The sequence below is a fragment of the Fulmarus glacialis genome, unplaced genomic scaffold (genome assembly GCF_000690835.1).
Source record: "Fulmarus glacialis isolate BGI_N327 unplaced genomic scaffold, ASM69083v1 scaffold19394, whole genome shotgun sequence".
In the NCBI taxonomy this organism is placed as follows: Eukaryota; Metazoa; Chordata; class Aves; order Procellariiformes; family Procellariidae; genus Fulmarus; species Fulmarus glacialis.
In genome coordinates, this window is record NW_009210136.1 from 367 (window position 1) to 16408 (window position 16042).

General features: G+C 41.1%; 1 protein-coding gene across 1 annotated transcript in view; it reads left to right on the plus strand.

The window, feature by feature from the left end:
• ESRP1 (epithelial splicing regulatory protein 1) overlaps positions 1-16042 on the plus strand; it is a 22437-nt gene that overhangs the window by 299 nt on the left and 6096 nt on the right. Inside the window, exons 2-10 of the mRNA XM_009577085.1 lie at positions 56-184; positions 1247-1360; positions 3887-4001; positions 11727-11825; positions 11928-11982; positions 13817-13927; positions 14018-14150; positions 14234-14276; positions 15741-16038. Coding sequence (XP_009575380.1) covers positions 56-184; positions 1247-1360; positions 3887-4001; positions 11727-11825; positions 11928-11982; positions 13817-13927; positions 14018-14150; positions 14234-14276; positions 15741-16038 — 1097 coding nt within the window. The remainder of the gene's footprint in view (positions 1-55; positions 185-1246; positions 1361-3886; positions 4002-11726; positions 11826-11927; positions 11983-13816; positions 13928-14017; positions 14151-14233; positions 14277-15740; positions 16039-16042) is intronic.

Below are 16042 nucleotides of genomic sequence, written 5' to 3' on the forward strand. Positions count from 1 at the left end.
GGTGGGGACCTCCAGCCCGGGGAGCTGACTTGCCCCTCCTCTGCTTTCTCTGGAGCTGGGGCACCTGCACGACGTGCTGGTCCGGCCTGACCACCCGGAGCTGACGGCTGAGTGCCAGGAGATCACCCAGGTGGATGTGGAGAGCCTGGCACTGGCTCCACCGCTGGAACAGGCACTGAGACAGGTGACACCCCATAATCGGCTGCTGGGTGCTGGTCTCCTTTGGGGGCTCCCCAATGGGGTAGAGGCAGTGTTATCCATTTATCCCCTCCAGCACCACCATTGGGGCAGTGGAGTCTGGCACAGGGGCACCACAGATGTGTGGGCCAGGCAGCCTGGTCTGTGGTGGGCTTTGTGGGGATTTCTCCCTTGCCTTTTGCTCATTCACCTCGAGCGGGATTGAACCCCAAGAGAGAAGGTCAGGGTCAGGCATCCCCCTACCCTGGTCTCCTGCCATGCTGGACCCGGAGTCTCAGCTGAAGGTGATCCCCAATTAGTGTTGGAAGAGGCCAAGTTTAGGTGCCCCCTTGAAAAGGCTGGGTGGTGGCAGGCCCTGTTAAGGCTTGTGGTGGCTCATCAGTCCTGGGAAGGAGACAGTACTGAAGCCTCTAGATAAGCAGGGAGGTGTGCATGATTCTCATTGAGGGTAGGGCTGAAAGCCTGTCTCCTTTCCAACATGCTTGAGTGCCCTGTCTGAAAGGCTCTTCTGCCCCAGCACTCTCTCAGCTCTCTGCAACCAGCTTCACGTCCCCTTGCAGTGCTCTTGCAAATGCTCCTGGAAAAGGATTTTTTTCTGTGATGTGGACTGTCTGTGCGGCCACTTCTCAGTAGAGGGGGGGAAAAGGGGCAGTTTCCTTGGGAAGATAATAATCATGAAAGCTAGTAAGGAACAAATTACAGAAGTGAAGGACTAGGCTCATACAAAAAGAAACTCCAGCTCTATGTTCCTGCTGCTCAGGATTAACATGTTACCAACTGATGACACTGCCTGGTGCAGCCACCCTGATCTCTTTTACATGTATGTCTTTTGTTGTTACTGCTTTCAGTTTAATCAGTCCGTGAGCAACGAGCTGAACATTGGTGTAGGTAAAACATTACAGAAGTGAAGGACTAGGCTCATACAAAAAGAAACTCCAGCTCTATGTTCCTGCTGCTCAGGATTAACATGTTACCAACTGATGACACTGCCTGGTGCAGCCACCCTGATCTCTTTTACATGTATGTCTTTTGTTGTTACTGCTTTCAGTTTAATCAGTCCGTGAGCAACGAGCTGAACATTGGTGTAGGTACTTCCTTCTGTTTCTGTACTGATGGACAGTTGCACATTAGGCAGGTTCTGCACCCTGAAGCTTCCAAAAAGGTATGTTATTGTAGCATAAGTTTGACTCTTGATGTGCTTTATATGATTTCTTGCAAAACCGATCAACTTCTCTTTAGTATGAGGGTGTCTCTCCACAACCATAGTACAAACATCGCTCGTATGTTAATATGCTTACCAGAGCTAAAGAGCCTGTCCATGTGGAAGGCATAGGCAATGCCCTAAGCTTATGTATCCCTGAGATGCCTTTTTATGTTAAATCAGAAGAAAGACCTTCTTGAATTAAATGTTTGAGAAAGGAGCAATGCATTGACAGAGTACTTGTAGCTGTAAGATCTACAATGGGTTAACAAGTGGGAATTTGGAAGTGTTGCCAAATAGTTAACCATCATAATCATAAACTGCCTTTTGAAATTTTACATTCACCTTTAGCTTCAGCAACTTTCAATCTTTGTGTATTCAGTTGACGTTCTAGGGCGGTGCTCCTGTTTGTAAGGAGCTGAACAGTAGTTTGATGCAGGCTGTGAGTGATGACTAGTCCCATAGTCTAGAGTTTTCTATGACTTCAGAGTTGCCAAATCGCTAACAGTGTTACGAGGTCCTACCTAGTTTTCATTAGTGATAGAGTTGCAGCAATATGCTGAGTCTCTAGTCCTGAAATAACTGCATCAATATTAATAACATCTCGTTTTGTGGTTTGCTATGAACATGCGTTGCGCTGTAACTGAGCTGTTCTGCTCCTCTCATTGCAACTGATCTCTGTGCTCATCAATTTGCTGCTTCATCTTCGAAGGGGCACTGCTGGAAGTCTGTGCTGTTACAAAACTGATATTGGATGAGTTTGGTTTTAGTACTTGTTGGTGCTCTAAGTATTTATACCTTTGAACGTTTAGAAAAGAAACAGTGAGCATGATTCATAGTGAAGGGGCAGTCTTTATATATGTATATGTGTAACTTGTCATAGGGTATAATGTGAGAAAATGGGGAAACAGGTTTTTAACAGACTTTCTTGTCACTTGTAATGGGTATGTGTTTTACACAGTTAATCTTTCCATGCAGTTAAATTATGTGGATAAAAGAAGGGACAACTCCTACTATTATTTGTTTGGTGTCGGGGATAGACATCCTTTTGCTATATCATCACAGGGTCACTGATAGGAATCCAATCTTCATCAAAATCTTCTGTTGCTGTTTTGTTAAGAATTGTTCATTTGAAATCTGCTCTGTGCTGCCTATAGATTAAGTAAACCAGATGCTTATGAGACCTGTAATAGTTCTTTGATGAATACCCTAATCCTGAGGTTGGGGTGGGGGATCACTAAAATCCACATAGGCAGAAATCACTAGGCTCTTGAGAATATATTTATTTCTTTTAAGATGCCCAGTTTGAACCAATCTAGCAGCTCACGATATTCAGAGAATGAATTGGCATCAACTGTTCTGAGTGTCAGTGAAGTACAGAACTTGATCTCTCATGGAGGAAGAAAAACAGCTGTGCTAAAACTAGAGCAGGAAATCTTGGCAAGCATACCTGCATTTTCATAAGTTTGTCTTTAAAGAGTATCGTTTGCCTAATGCACCTGTCCATATGCTAAGATAAGCTCTAATGTTCTCAAAGCAGAACTTGTTTTAGAGCCTAAAGTTTCTTTGGGCTCTCTAAATGTGCTTTCACATATAGTGTCATTCTGTTATAATGCCAAGATGGTAACTAGTTGTTAAATCACAGAAGGCCCTTACTTTTGGTCTAGAGGCATTGCAGGCAACAAATAGCCAAGTGGAATACGAAGTATTGTGTCTGTGGGGAAGCTCTGGGGTGAAAAGCTGACTGAAGGAGTAGGGGTTTAAACACCTTCCCCCAAGTCTTCTCCATGTCTTCTCCTTCCCACCACCAAAAAAAATTAAAAGCATGTGGTGGATGTAGTGGTGGGGCGAAACGGGTTTTATTGACTTCCAGTGGGCTACATAACTTGCTCCTGGCTTCATATGCTGTAATTAAGCAGTTACCACGCATAGACTGACAACCTCTGTGCCATATCAAACCCTTATCTGCACACAGTTGGATTTTTTTGTTGTTGTTTTCTTTCTTTTTTTTTTTTAAGGGAATAAATATTTGAAGTGTGACTATTCTCTGAAAACTCAGCCTTGTCTATAAAGCAAAACGTCTTCTGCTAGTCTTGCAAAATTTGCTTGGCTCTATAAACTGAACTGAGTGCCCTCTGGCTTTTTACAGTTAAAATTGGAATCAGAAATCGATGATAAATGTTGCAATAGCAGGCATTTGCTCTCTTACATATATATTGGATTTGAGGCACTAGTAATAATAGCAAATGTTTCTCTGGCAGTGAAAAAGCACATTTCTCTCTTTAAACCATGTAGAGAAAAAGCTGCTTAAGCAAAAAAGTTTATAGATATACTTACGTGGCTAAGAAGAGCTATGTCAATTTCTCTGTAGCAAAGGCTGTTTGTGTTTCCTACCCATTATAAGGAAATTGTCAGAAAGTTTGGTATCTAAAGACGGAGTAGATTAAACTCACCCTAGCTGATAGTAGTTACTTTGTCCTTTTACAGAATATCTTGCTGCCTGAATGCTTCTACTCCTTTTTTGACTTGCGGAAAGAGTTCAAGAAATGTTGCCCTGGCTCACCTGACGTTAGCAAACTCGATGTTGCGGCCATGACAGAATGTATCCTTTTAAGGGTGATGGTGTCTACTGCTGTTACAGCTTTGGCTGCATTTTAGGACAGAGATGCGTGAGTAATGCTTGGAACACGTGTTTAGGGGTGGTATAACTTTAACGAGTGACTCGGAGCTGTACTGAGCTTTCTCACAAAGATAAAGATAAAGATAAAAACATATGAGGATACATGCTCCCCATGGGGAAAATCCTGTATTTCTTCTTGATTTTTTTTGTACACTTTCTCTACTACCTTTATAGTTTTGTCTTTTTAAACTTCACAGTTTAGTGTAACTGGCACATTTGTTCAAATCGCTGATAAGAATCCTAATATTAAAGTTGTGAGGTTGCTCGTTGCATCAGTTAAATTTTTATAACATATGAGGATGCATGCTCCCCATGGGGAAAATCCTGTATTTCTTCTTGATTTTTTTTGTACACTTTCTCTACTACCTTTATAGTTTTGTCTTTTTAAACTTCACAGTTTAGTGTAACTGGCACATTTGTTCAAATCGCTGATAAGAATCCTAATATTAAAGTTGTGAGGTTGCTCGTTGCATCAGTTAAATTTTTATTTTATTTTTAGGTAAGAGTGAATGTTGGGAGACCATCTTAATTTTTAGGAGGGGGAACGGTTATTCTTGATGTGGACTTGTAGTGAATCTTTGATTCAGGAGTGAATCTAAGGCAGGGATGCTGTTGGCACATGTGGTATTCAGTCTCATGGAAGTTGTACATGTTACGCCTTGCAAGGTGAGGCTGGGCTGGCAATAAGATGCAGTTAGTAGCATGTTTCCATTTTCAGTGACAGGGATGTCTAAAATTACTTTTTGAATAGTCTTAAGTGGTCAGTAACCTAGTCCTGTCTGGCTTTTTACTATCTTAGCTCAGTTTTGTTTGCATGCCATGTAAAATTACCAGAGCTGAAACTGGGGCTGTGAGTGATTGGCTGTGCCTTCTTCCTTGCTTCCCTGTCAGTCTCCCCTCTTGCTGCAGGCTCCAGTCCTCATCTCAAATGTACTCTTGGACATGGAAAACACTTGACTTCCCTACCAACCTATTGAAGCAGTGACCACAAAAGCTAGCTAGCAAGGAGGGATAAAGGAATCTGAGAGTATTTTTTTTTTTAATTGGTTTTGTTGTTGTTTTTAATAACTCTTTTCCTCTGGCTAGCTTATTGAGTGGTTGCCATTAAGAGCTGGTATTTTTCAGACTCAAAAGTCTGTGGCTTCTGAATTATTATGGCCTTTCACTGCAGGACTAGTATTGCCTGGGCTTTGTACCTGTGTTGCGGGATAAAATATCTATGTACATATGAATTTTTTTGTGTTTAACCATAAGGTTGAATACTGGAGGCTGTCTGCTCTGCTCTGCTTTGCCATCTGCAAATTAAGATTAATGTCCCTTAGTGAAGGAGCAGAAATCAATTCTCCCCCTACTCTGAAGCGAAGCAGTACACTTAGTGTAGCAGTGTGAATTTTTATGTAGAAAAGCAAAATAAATGCTTGTGTTGCATAGTTAAGAAGTCTCCATCATCCAGCTTCTAAAATTTATGGTCAAAAACCTAATACATTGTTTAGGGATGCTTTGACACGAGCTGGAGAAGTTAATTAAAGACAATGAGCTACTTCGGCTGTGTTGGAGAGATGCCTTTGCTTTCTCCTTGTGTGAATGTCTGGTGTATGTCTTGCCACTGTAGAAATAGTTGTATGACTGTAGCCACCCGGAGTGTCGCTGGTCAGTTAAGGCACAGTGACAGGCTGTGTACTCCCTGCCTGCTGGGAGAGGGGTTACCCCACGTTACCTGACTGTCAGGAAGCCCCTAAAGAGTCACTACCATCTGAGGGTGGTTTTGGCAGTTGCCAGTAGTATTTCCTGCAAGTTCCTAGAGGCTTGGTCAGTCTATCCAAATGCTCTCAACTTGAGTCTGAATTCTGGATCCAATATGCTTCTTAAGGTATATAAACCTAAATAACTTCATTCGGATTTTATAGTAATCTTTGTGGTTTGTCTTGTTTTGTAACTGCTGATGCTTTTATTTGTAAACTTATTATGTTTATGGGGTTTTTTCTATGATAAAAAAATGGCTGAAATTAACTGTCTCTCAATATTGCTTGAGAGTATTGGGGGTGGAGGATATAGAGACCAAAAAGGTAAAATAACTTTTGTTTTCCTTTTATTGACAAATATGATAATTTTCTTTCTCCTTACCTTGCTGAAATGTACCAACTTAATCTCCTCAGTGTCAGAAGCTGTGTAAGTTAATTGCATTTGGAGAGTCTGGACATGTAATGCTTGCAATTAAAAAAAAAAAATTGTTGAAGTAGGTGCGAAGTCTAAAGACTAGTTCAAACAGTTATGTGCAGAGATTTTTTTTTTGTTCTTCATGTAAGCAGGACAGCTACTTTCCTCCTGAGACAGTTATATAGCAAAGAAAATAAAATGTCTAAATGAAAAGTAACTCGGATTTGAAGTGGATGTGCTGGGGCAGGGGACACAAAAACAAATTAAAAACAAATGGAGTAGGCTGAAATGAAGTTGCAGATGAGTGCACAGAATCTGACCAAGCTCTTGTTATTCTTGTAGAAAGTGCACATCTTCCACCCCATAGCTAAAGGGGCTGCATGAGTGGAATCTTCCATGATTTGTGTCACACAAACTATACTGGGCCAGGTTCATTAGCATGTGGTGGGGAAAGAAAGTTTTGGTTTAGGGATGGGGTACTGACTAGAGATGCAGAAGACCTGCATTAAGAGACTGGTAGGAGCAGGAGTAGAATGACTTTTGGGGACATCCCTTCATGTACTTACATCTCTACTTACCTGCATGTAAGATGGTTAAGATCAGTGAGAGGAAACTTGTGTGATATGAAAGAGTTAGGGGAAAGCCGGGTATTATTGTACAGTCGCTTAGATTACTAGGAGTCTTCCAAATGCTTTTATTCTGATGGGTAGCATTTGATTAAACAACAAATTACAGGCAAATGGAGAATGTACTCTGTTGCTCCCAACAGTCAGGGGATATATATTCCAGTGTATAACACACTGGATAGTTGGTGCTTGGCTATGTATTTCTTGCAGGCAAGGCAAGCACAATCTTGAAAAAGAACACAGATATTAAACTGAATAATTGGCTGGGTTATTCTTCCTTTAGAAAGTACTTTTGGGACTTACTCTTTCAGCAAACTACTTGAAATTGTGTACAGCAATGAAACCATTCCAAATGCAAGAGCAAGAAATTATAAATTTCATGTACAAACAGCCACTGATTTCTTTTAATGCAAGGTAAGGAAATGTTTAAAATGCCATGGAATTTGAAGGACCAAGGAAGGACTGAGACTAGTTGTAACTGTTATCTCTGAATGCTACTGCTGCGTAACTTATGGTCTCAAGACAGTTTTTGGTGTAGGAGACAGTCTTCTGGCAGACTTTCTTTAGTCAGTATTGTGTAAGAGTAGCGACAGCAGGACAATTATGAGAAACTTAAAGTAACAAAAAGAGCTTGAGAGAAGGGATCATGTTCCAGCAGAGAAAGGAACTCAGGTCTGTCGAAATCTTTTTTTAAACGTGTAAGTATACAAAAGGAGCAGGGTTGCTCTTGCACTCTCTGTACCTCCCATACTTGCTGCACTTCTTGATTTGCAAAGCTTGCTGAGCCAGTTTTCACCGCTGTGAGTGCCTTCAGGGTGGAGTGAACAAAGCTTGCATGACTATTCGTATTCAGTCTGCAGAAGACTCATCCTTTGCCTCAAGATTGGGTGTGCAGAAGCCATTAAATGGCAAATAGCTCTTGCTTCCTCCAGTGCATGGTTTGCTCCACTCACTTCTGAACTGGGTTTGTGAGGATAACTCCTTCCTGGGAGTATCTGCTGGGTGTTGTCAGTAGAAATACAGGCATACTTCAGAACAGCCTGCTTTATGTGCTGGATACGATCTGGATACTGCAATCCTGAAACTTGGTGGTGGTGTGTTTGTGTGGGGGTTTTTGGTTTTTTGACCTGGGTGTCTTGAAAACAATGATGTGGAGCACAGTTATAACCAATAGTGCTTAACTCTGGCAATAAAAAGCCCATTATTGGGTATTACCTGAGAATCTTGCATATTGCTATTTGTATTTCCTGTGATAGTACCCAGGAACTGGATAATATCAGATTACCTTTATGCAAAGTAGTATTTAAAAAGATGTAATCTTCTGCCTGAAGAGACTTAAAAACAGAACAAAAGGGGAAGAAGATCAGTGCAGAACACAGTTGCAATACTAGTTCATGTCATGTCATCTCAGAGCTAAGTTGGTTGTTCAGTGTTTCTTTTGCCATAGTTAAAGGAATTGAGACTCTGAAAAATGGAAGAGGCAGTAGGAGGGAAGAAGTCTTGGAGGGCACTAGCAGTGGGTAAAGCTGTGGTAACGAATCTGAGGAAATGGTTAAATGGTTTAGAAATTTCTCCCATATTATATAGGCAACTCTGATGTAGAATATGCTCCCCCCCTTATTAACTTCCTGAGTGTTGCAGGAGGTGGAACCGCAGCTGCACAGCAGGATTAATAAGTCCCTTGTTTCCCATCCTGCCTTGTTATTTGGGTGTGTCTTTTGCCCATTGCTTCATTTAGAATATATGTGTGCATGCTATTGCATATAGTAGCTTTAGACAGCCAGGTGTGTCTTCTAACACTTCTTTAAATGTGAACTTGGATTTATCCACTGCAATCAACTCTTTCCAATTGCCCAGGAGAGGCAACCTTTAAATATCACTGTGCACAAACAGGTGTGGTCTCCTTTCTCTGTACAGAACAAGGGGGGGGTTATAAAAACTACTCTATTAACAGCTTTTTCCTGAGTGTCCATAATTTCCAGTGCCTCCATTCATAGGAGTCCGTCTGTGTGTAGTCAGTCTCGTTCACTAGAATTCAGGTTTTCACTTAGTTAATGTTATTATTAACATGCTCCTTTACATATGCAGAAAGCTATCAATTTTCTTCTGCAATCTTGCCTAAAAGCCTTGCTTCTAGCTAATCAGAGGCAAAGGTGTGAGTGATTTCTCACTCCTACTAATGTTGATGACTTTCTTCCTCCCCTCCCACTGTGTTTATATTAATCTAGAGTTCCTTGGCACAGCTGACTCTCTGTGTCTGAACACCTGGTACCAACTTCTGTTGGCATTAGGGCATTTTTAGGAACTGTATCTCCTGTTGATCAATATTTTCAATGAAACTATTTTCTGAAGAAAATGAATGTGGGGTGGGGGAGTTGTTTGTTTTTCCTTGTGTGATAGCCTTGCTTCAAATTCCCAGCTCCTTCACACTGCTGCATTCCCCTCTCTGGTGGATGATCGCTTGTAAGGATCTTTGGCTCTGCGAAAAGGAAATATTGAAATGTCTCTTCAGTTTTGACAGCACAGTCTAACAGCCAAGTTTACATGTGTGTGCGCATGTGTATGCATGTCCCCTGCCATAATAGCTATTGAAACTCCTGCCCAATTTCTCTGGACTTTCACAGAGGAAAGATAACATTTCTAAAATCTTCATAAAAATGGTCAGCAAGACCAGGGTTCCAATACCTGCATCTTCAACAGCTTCTGATTCCCTGGATGGCCAGCAGAGTCTCTGTGCAAGTGCAGCATGGAGCTCTTGGATTCTTAGATGCTGCAGGGGGAGGGGTGTAAGGAAAAGGAGGAGAAGCACTCCTCTGCTCTGATACATGAGATGCCTAGAAACATCTGTGTGGTGCTGATTAAGCACCCTCTCTGCAGGGGAGTCTGTTTGTGGATTATTTGTTTTCTTTTCAACCCCTCTTCCCCAGGGGGCAGGGAAGGAAATGAGCTTGAGTGTACAGCTTAGGAAGAGATACTGCAATGAAGAAGTTTCTTGTTGTCATAAATACCAATAGTCTCTTAAACTGTGCTTTGGGGTTGTTGCACGTGGTTTGTTCAGGCTTTTTAGCTTGGTTTTTAAGAAAAGTATTTAATGGTCTCACTACTTCACTCCAAAGAAGGTACTGGGAGGGAGGGTAATGGCAATGGCTAGCAAACTGTATTTAGTCAAGCAGTTGGAGGGGAGGGATCACTGGTTTAAGTTTTCTTTTTTTTTTTAAACTATGATAATTCACTTAAACTTCAAATGTTCTTGTAAGACTAAGCACTGTCCTCTCACCTTCCATACTCAATGCACATTTAAAACCAACAAAGCCTCAAAATCAAATTAGCCTCAAAGCGTATTGTGTTGGCACAGCAGCTTTCCTTTCCTTGCTGTGGAACAGTTCATTAATTCAGTTTAAATTATTTTTCATCTCACAACAAGATAACAGCTACACTTCAAAACCAATTTAAAATAATCTGTTTTGTAGGAGTGACTTGCAGTCATCCCACAAATAATTGTGAAACAGTCTTCCCTATGAAATTTGTGCTGCCTCCCCTGTTGATGAGGTGATAGGACAAAGCTGGTGTGTGGTGTCTATTTCTAACAGAAGGTGCTGTTCTGTTCCCTGATCTTCATGTAGGCATCTGCCAACTCAAAAATGTGCTCAGCTCTAGGTGGAGAAAACTTTTTTTCTCTTCAAAGGAACCTTATTATCTTGGACTGAGAAGCAACTTTTGAGCACCAAAATGCAGACTCTTTTGAGCACTTGAAATGTGTCTAATGTACTTTTATGGGAATGTGGGCAAATAATTGGTTTTGGCATTTGACTATTTCGAATGTCTTGCATTACTGTACTGCCATGCCAGGATAGATCTTGTTTAAGAAACTTTCGGTTTTGCTCTTAAAGTCTTGATGCAAAATGATAAGAAGTCAAAAAAGCAAGTCCTATTCTCAAACTGCTTTATATTTCACTTCTTGTTCTGTACTTGTTTTTTTTACCCTACACTCTTCAAAGAAGGAGATGTGGGTAGAAAGACCTTTTTAAAAATTGGCTTTTTAAATGATGGAGTAGAGTTGCAAGTAATCTTACAGTCCTGTAGCTTGGTGTTGGGGCAAATATGACAGGAAGTAGGAGAGATTCTGTAGTAAACTCTGTTTAAAATTGTATGAAAAGATGGTATGTGCAACTTAAATCAGACTCCCTTTATGAACATGGGTTTTTTATATGGTCATTCTACAGCCTGTCTTTCTGGAACAGAACAGAGTGGGGACTCTGTTTTGTCTCTTGGTTATCCACAATGGTGCATTCTTACCAGATTCTCAAAAAGCTTCTGCATAACAGCAAAAAAAACTTGGGTTGTAACTTCTAATAGGCAAGGTTTAGATGAGGTGCCATTTGTGAATTTTGTCAAAGTGGTGAGTAAGGTATTTATTCTACTTTGGGATTTACTTGTTCAGAAAGCATGTAATATATTCTCCTATTTCTGGAGCTTGTAGTTGATGGTTTGCGTCTCCTCCTTCCCCAAATCTTCCCCTAGAGATTAAAGATGATGTTAATTAAAGAGGACAGGACTCCAGTCTCTTCTGCATGCAAAAGTCTATCTGTCTGTCAAACATACATAATGCATGAGTATATTAAATATATATGTCCTTATTACGGGGTCTCATGTCCCCAGACACTTTCTGGAGTGACCTCACACTCCCGCAGGTGGCAGTAGTTAGAGGCCAAGGCAGAACAGCTAATGTATCCCTGCAGGAAAATGGATTAAGTCTTCCCTTGAGAAGCGATTTACCATCAAGGATAACATGAAAGCTTGTTGCTCTAGCAGGAAGCCAATTAGAAATCTGTTTGGTGATGATTGACTTAACTCCAGCATAAAGATTTAAATCTTGACAAGAATAGTCCAGCATTTCCCTACGGAGCCTCTCAAGTTGAAGATATGGGGAATATTATTTTAACACTAATATCTGAACCATACAGTAAGTGATCATGATGAATGAGTTTTCTGTATTGCTTGCTTGTTTTTTCCTGCCTCTCTTATATGCTGAGGAAAAAGAAAATAAGTTGTGCTGTTTTCATAGATCACAGATTTTCAGATCCAGAAAGAGTGAACTACAAATTTGAAAGTGGGCCTTGGTAAGTACCTTCTCCCTCTTCTTGCTGCACCCCCCTTTTTTTTTCCCCCAAGATACTGCTTAGATAAGCTGTACTTCTCTGTATCCCTAATTTGCAAATAGCTGTTACCTTTATTTTTATTTATCTTGCCACTGCTGTGGGAATAAATTAGATGCTTTAAGTGGGAAAAGGAACAGAGATTCTATGATCACACGCAAGCCAGTTTTCTTGCTAGGTTACAGTGTTGCCTGTTAGCTGCTGGTAGTTCTGGGTTCTGCTAATAAGTGCTTATAATGGGTGTTAAGTGTGCTGTGCTATTAACAAGGAACATAAGCATTTTTGCAGAAGTAACCCTATTAGTACTAGCTGTTATACTTTTCCTGCAATTTGCTTCACAGTTATTAAATACGCATAATGATTAATTTTTTTTTATAGGGAAGAAACATTTCCATAAAGATACTAGTGCTACCAGTAAATTGCTTTAGCTATGATGATTGTCTTCTTCCCAAATATGTTTTAAGCATAAAGCTTTATCTACTTTTGATGACTGTTTTGTTGTGGGTTTGGGTTTTTTTTTAAATATAATCATGCTTTTATTTGTGCACATACAGATTTTTCTCAGTGGTTTGCTGGATACTCCCTCGGCAGTATCATAAGAGACTGGTGTTAAACTGACCTTATTTAGATTCCCATCTTGCATGAATATTTACTTCCCTCTTCCAGATTAAGGAACTGTCATAATGGTAGATGATGCTCGCATGTCTGAGCCAAAAGAAGCAAGAAAAGAATGCAACAATATTGGCAGAAAGTAACCAGTGAGATTAGTTCAGGGCTTATGTTTTAGCATTGTTCTAAGTTTTTTCCCTTTCACTAACAAAATCCTGGGATGAGGTGCAAGATTCCCATCTTATTTGTGATAGTGAGAAGTACAGAATTAGGAGGGGGGGGGAACAGTTTGGGACAGACATCTACAGAAATGAGAAATTAAAATGTAAGTGAGATGACCCTCCTACAACAGGGCATACCACAGCCCTTTTGTACAAGGGAGTCCTCTGCTGCTGAACAACACTTCATCTGCTTAATCAATCCCATAGTCTCTTCTGTGCAAAAACCCGACCTTGCAATAGCCAGAAAGGCAGCCTTGGGTAGCTGTAAGTGTTTTGTTCTACATGGCACTTTTAACATGTAAGAGAACAAAAGAGACTGTGGTAATGACCAATTAAACCTGGCTTTCTGTGGCTGAGCTATTCCCATGCTAAGCAGCCAATGTAGCCTGTAGCTATATTAGTCTCTAGTAGCACAGTGATGGCCTGAGTAAGCAATGAAAGGCTAAACTCTTTGGGCAGGAGTCCTCTGTGTGCTGAGTATAACCCTGAACAGATTTGGTCTTGGCTTGTGACTGGCTCTTACACACTGTCACAGTACAAATAATAAACACTAACCTCAGTTAGATCTAACTGCTCTACTTAAATTTCCACTTAGCTAAGATTAGAATAGCAAGTTTAATTTTATACCAGTAGCCCTGTTCAGATGATGGAGAAGCACAAACCATTGGTATGTCAGGAGTGGGGAGTAAATTGGAAACATGCTCAAGGAGATGGGAGCTCAAGGAGCAAATGTAGGGAAGCAGGAAAGGGGCAGCTTAATAGAGCAGATGTTGCCTGAGGAGAGACACATGCAGTGGCTTTGGATGGTGGTGGCACTTAGCCCTCACTGCCCTGGCAGTGCCTTCCAGCAGACACGGAGCAGGGACAGAAGCCTGTCCCTGGAGCACAGGTGACAAGCAGGAAGGGTGGTGTGTGGCAGATACTACAGGCAGATGTCTCTGCATTACTCCCTCTTTCTGTGCCTGCAGCAGTAAGATGGAACTTGTGGATGATAATGCTGTTATCCGAGCAAGAGGATTGCCGTGGCAGTCGTCTGATCAGGACATAGCGAGATTCTTCAAGGGCCTAAATATCGCCAAGTTAGTAGCTAAGAATTTACCTCTACATTTGTAGTACTTTGTCTGTGTCAGTCATGGAGGTTTATCTCTCTTTTGATTCAAATCCTGCAGGGGAGGTGCTGCACTCTGTCTCAATGCCCAAGGTAGGAGGAATGGGGAGGCTCTTGTGAGGTTCGTAAGCGAAGAGCATAGAGATCTAGCGCTACAAAGGCACAAGCATCACATGGGGAATCGATACATTGAGGTGTGTGACACTGGCTTTGAAATCCTCTTCTCAAGAGGAGTGCAAATAGCATGCCAATCACATGTTCTCTCTTCTTTCCTTAGGTATACAAGGCAACAGGTGAAGACTTCCTTAAAATTGCAGGAGGTAATTTTTAGGGAGTGAGAAGGGAGGGTTTGTTCCATTACCATCTGTAACTAACTTTTGGCTGTAAACTGCTCCTGTTGGATGTGGCCTTTCATTTTCTTTCTTTGAACAAGTAGTTGGCTGGTGTGTTGATTACTATGTGCTCTGCTAGCAGCAGTCCAAGACATTCCATGATTTATCTGTCTATCTTTCTCTTCTACATTCTTACCATTTTCAAGCAGCCTTATCAAATAAGGATTTGATTAGGCAAGGTGATCTTGCATATGAATTTAATTTGTTAGGTCCTCTTCTTAACTGGAGGGACCTAAATGTTATTGATTGCTGAAAAACAAAACCAGAGTAGTTTTTCAAAACAACATGACTGCTGTTGCTGTGGAGACTTGCATGTAAAAGCAAACAGATACCACAGTGTAAATAACAAGGCATTTATGGAACCGATTTTCTTAAAATCAAATCTTTGCCTCAGACTGAAGGCGGAATTTAGGAGGAATGTTTATTTAAGGGGAATATTGAAATATTTGCAGCCTTGAATTGAAAGGCTGCAAAACTTGCTCTACAAACTCTCCCGTGGTCTCTTTTCCTCTCCTTTGTGACTGCAAGCATACAAAAATGAGTTAAGATCCAATAAGCTGTTATGTATCTACAATACTACCTTAAGGTCCTTGTTGGTTCCTGACAGAGATTCGGTCTGGGAATTGTAAATGACTAACTGGATGTCGGAGGTTGAGGTTTTAGAGTGGGAGAGGCTACTAAGCTGTCAAATAAATAGCTAATTGATAGACTTGATAATAGTTATACCATTCAAAGTAAAGACATTGCACGCTGACATCGGGGGAAAAATGGTGTGTGTCTGGCCCCACCAAACTTCTTTGCAGAATGAGCTAGCTGTAAGTGAAAGGACCATATTAAGATGTGAAGTTGGTTAGCAGCTAGCTTCGGTTAGGGTAGTGTTACAAGTATGAGCATCAGTGGTCTTCTGCTGGAGATACTGCAAGTAGAATTGGCAGACTTTGACAGTTTTATCATGATAGGATGAAATTCCTGAGCTGTTTTCAGCATGCCCTTCCAATTTTCTTTCCCAGCACAATGGGCTGGGTACTTGGTTACTATATATTATGGCTTCAGAGCATGCCGAAGGTATTAATGAGTTAGGCACAGATACTGCTCATGCAAGAGATTCATAGACTCTGCTTTCCTTTCTGAACAATGTAAGTACTTTCTATTTTCCCTTTGAATAAGGATGAATCTCTTCCAAATGATGGATTAACATTGTTAGACTTTAATGGGAAGTGTCCTATACAATATTTCTAGTTTATCAAAGTGAGACATCTTTACCTACTTTGGAGGCAAATGTTGTTCTACCTGCTCAAAAACTGTCTGTGGGGAGGTAGCTATGCCAGACTTGCTCATGATTTTATGTGGCTGCCTAGACTTAAGTGCTTCTGTACTTTTTTTTTGTTAAAGGCACTTCCAACGAGGTTGCACAGTTCTTGTCAAAAGAAAATCAAGTGATTGTCAGGATGCGAGGTCTTCCTTTCAATGTAACAACAGAAGAAGTGCTGACATTCTTTGGCCAGCACTGCCCTGTAACAGGAGGAAAGGAGGGAGTCCTGTTTGTCACGTACCCTGACAGCAGGCCAACAGGAGATGCCTTTGTGTTGTTTGCTTGTGAGGAATATGCACAAAATGCACTGAAAAAGCATAAGGACTTGCTGGGGAAAAGGTACATTGAACTCTTCAGGAGCACTGCAGCGGAAGTTCAGCAG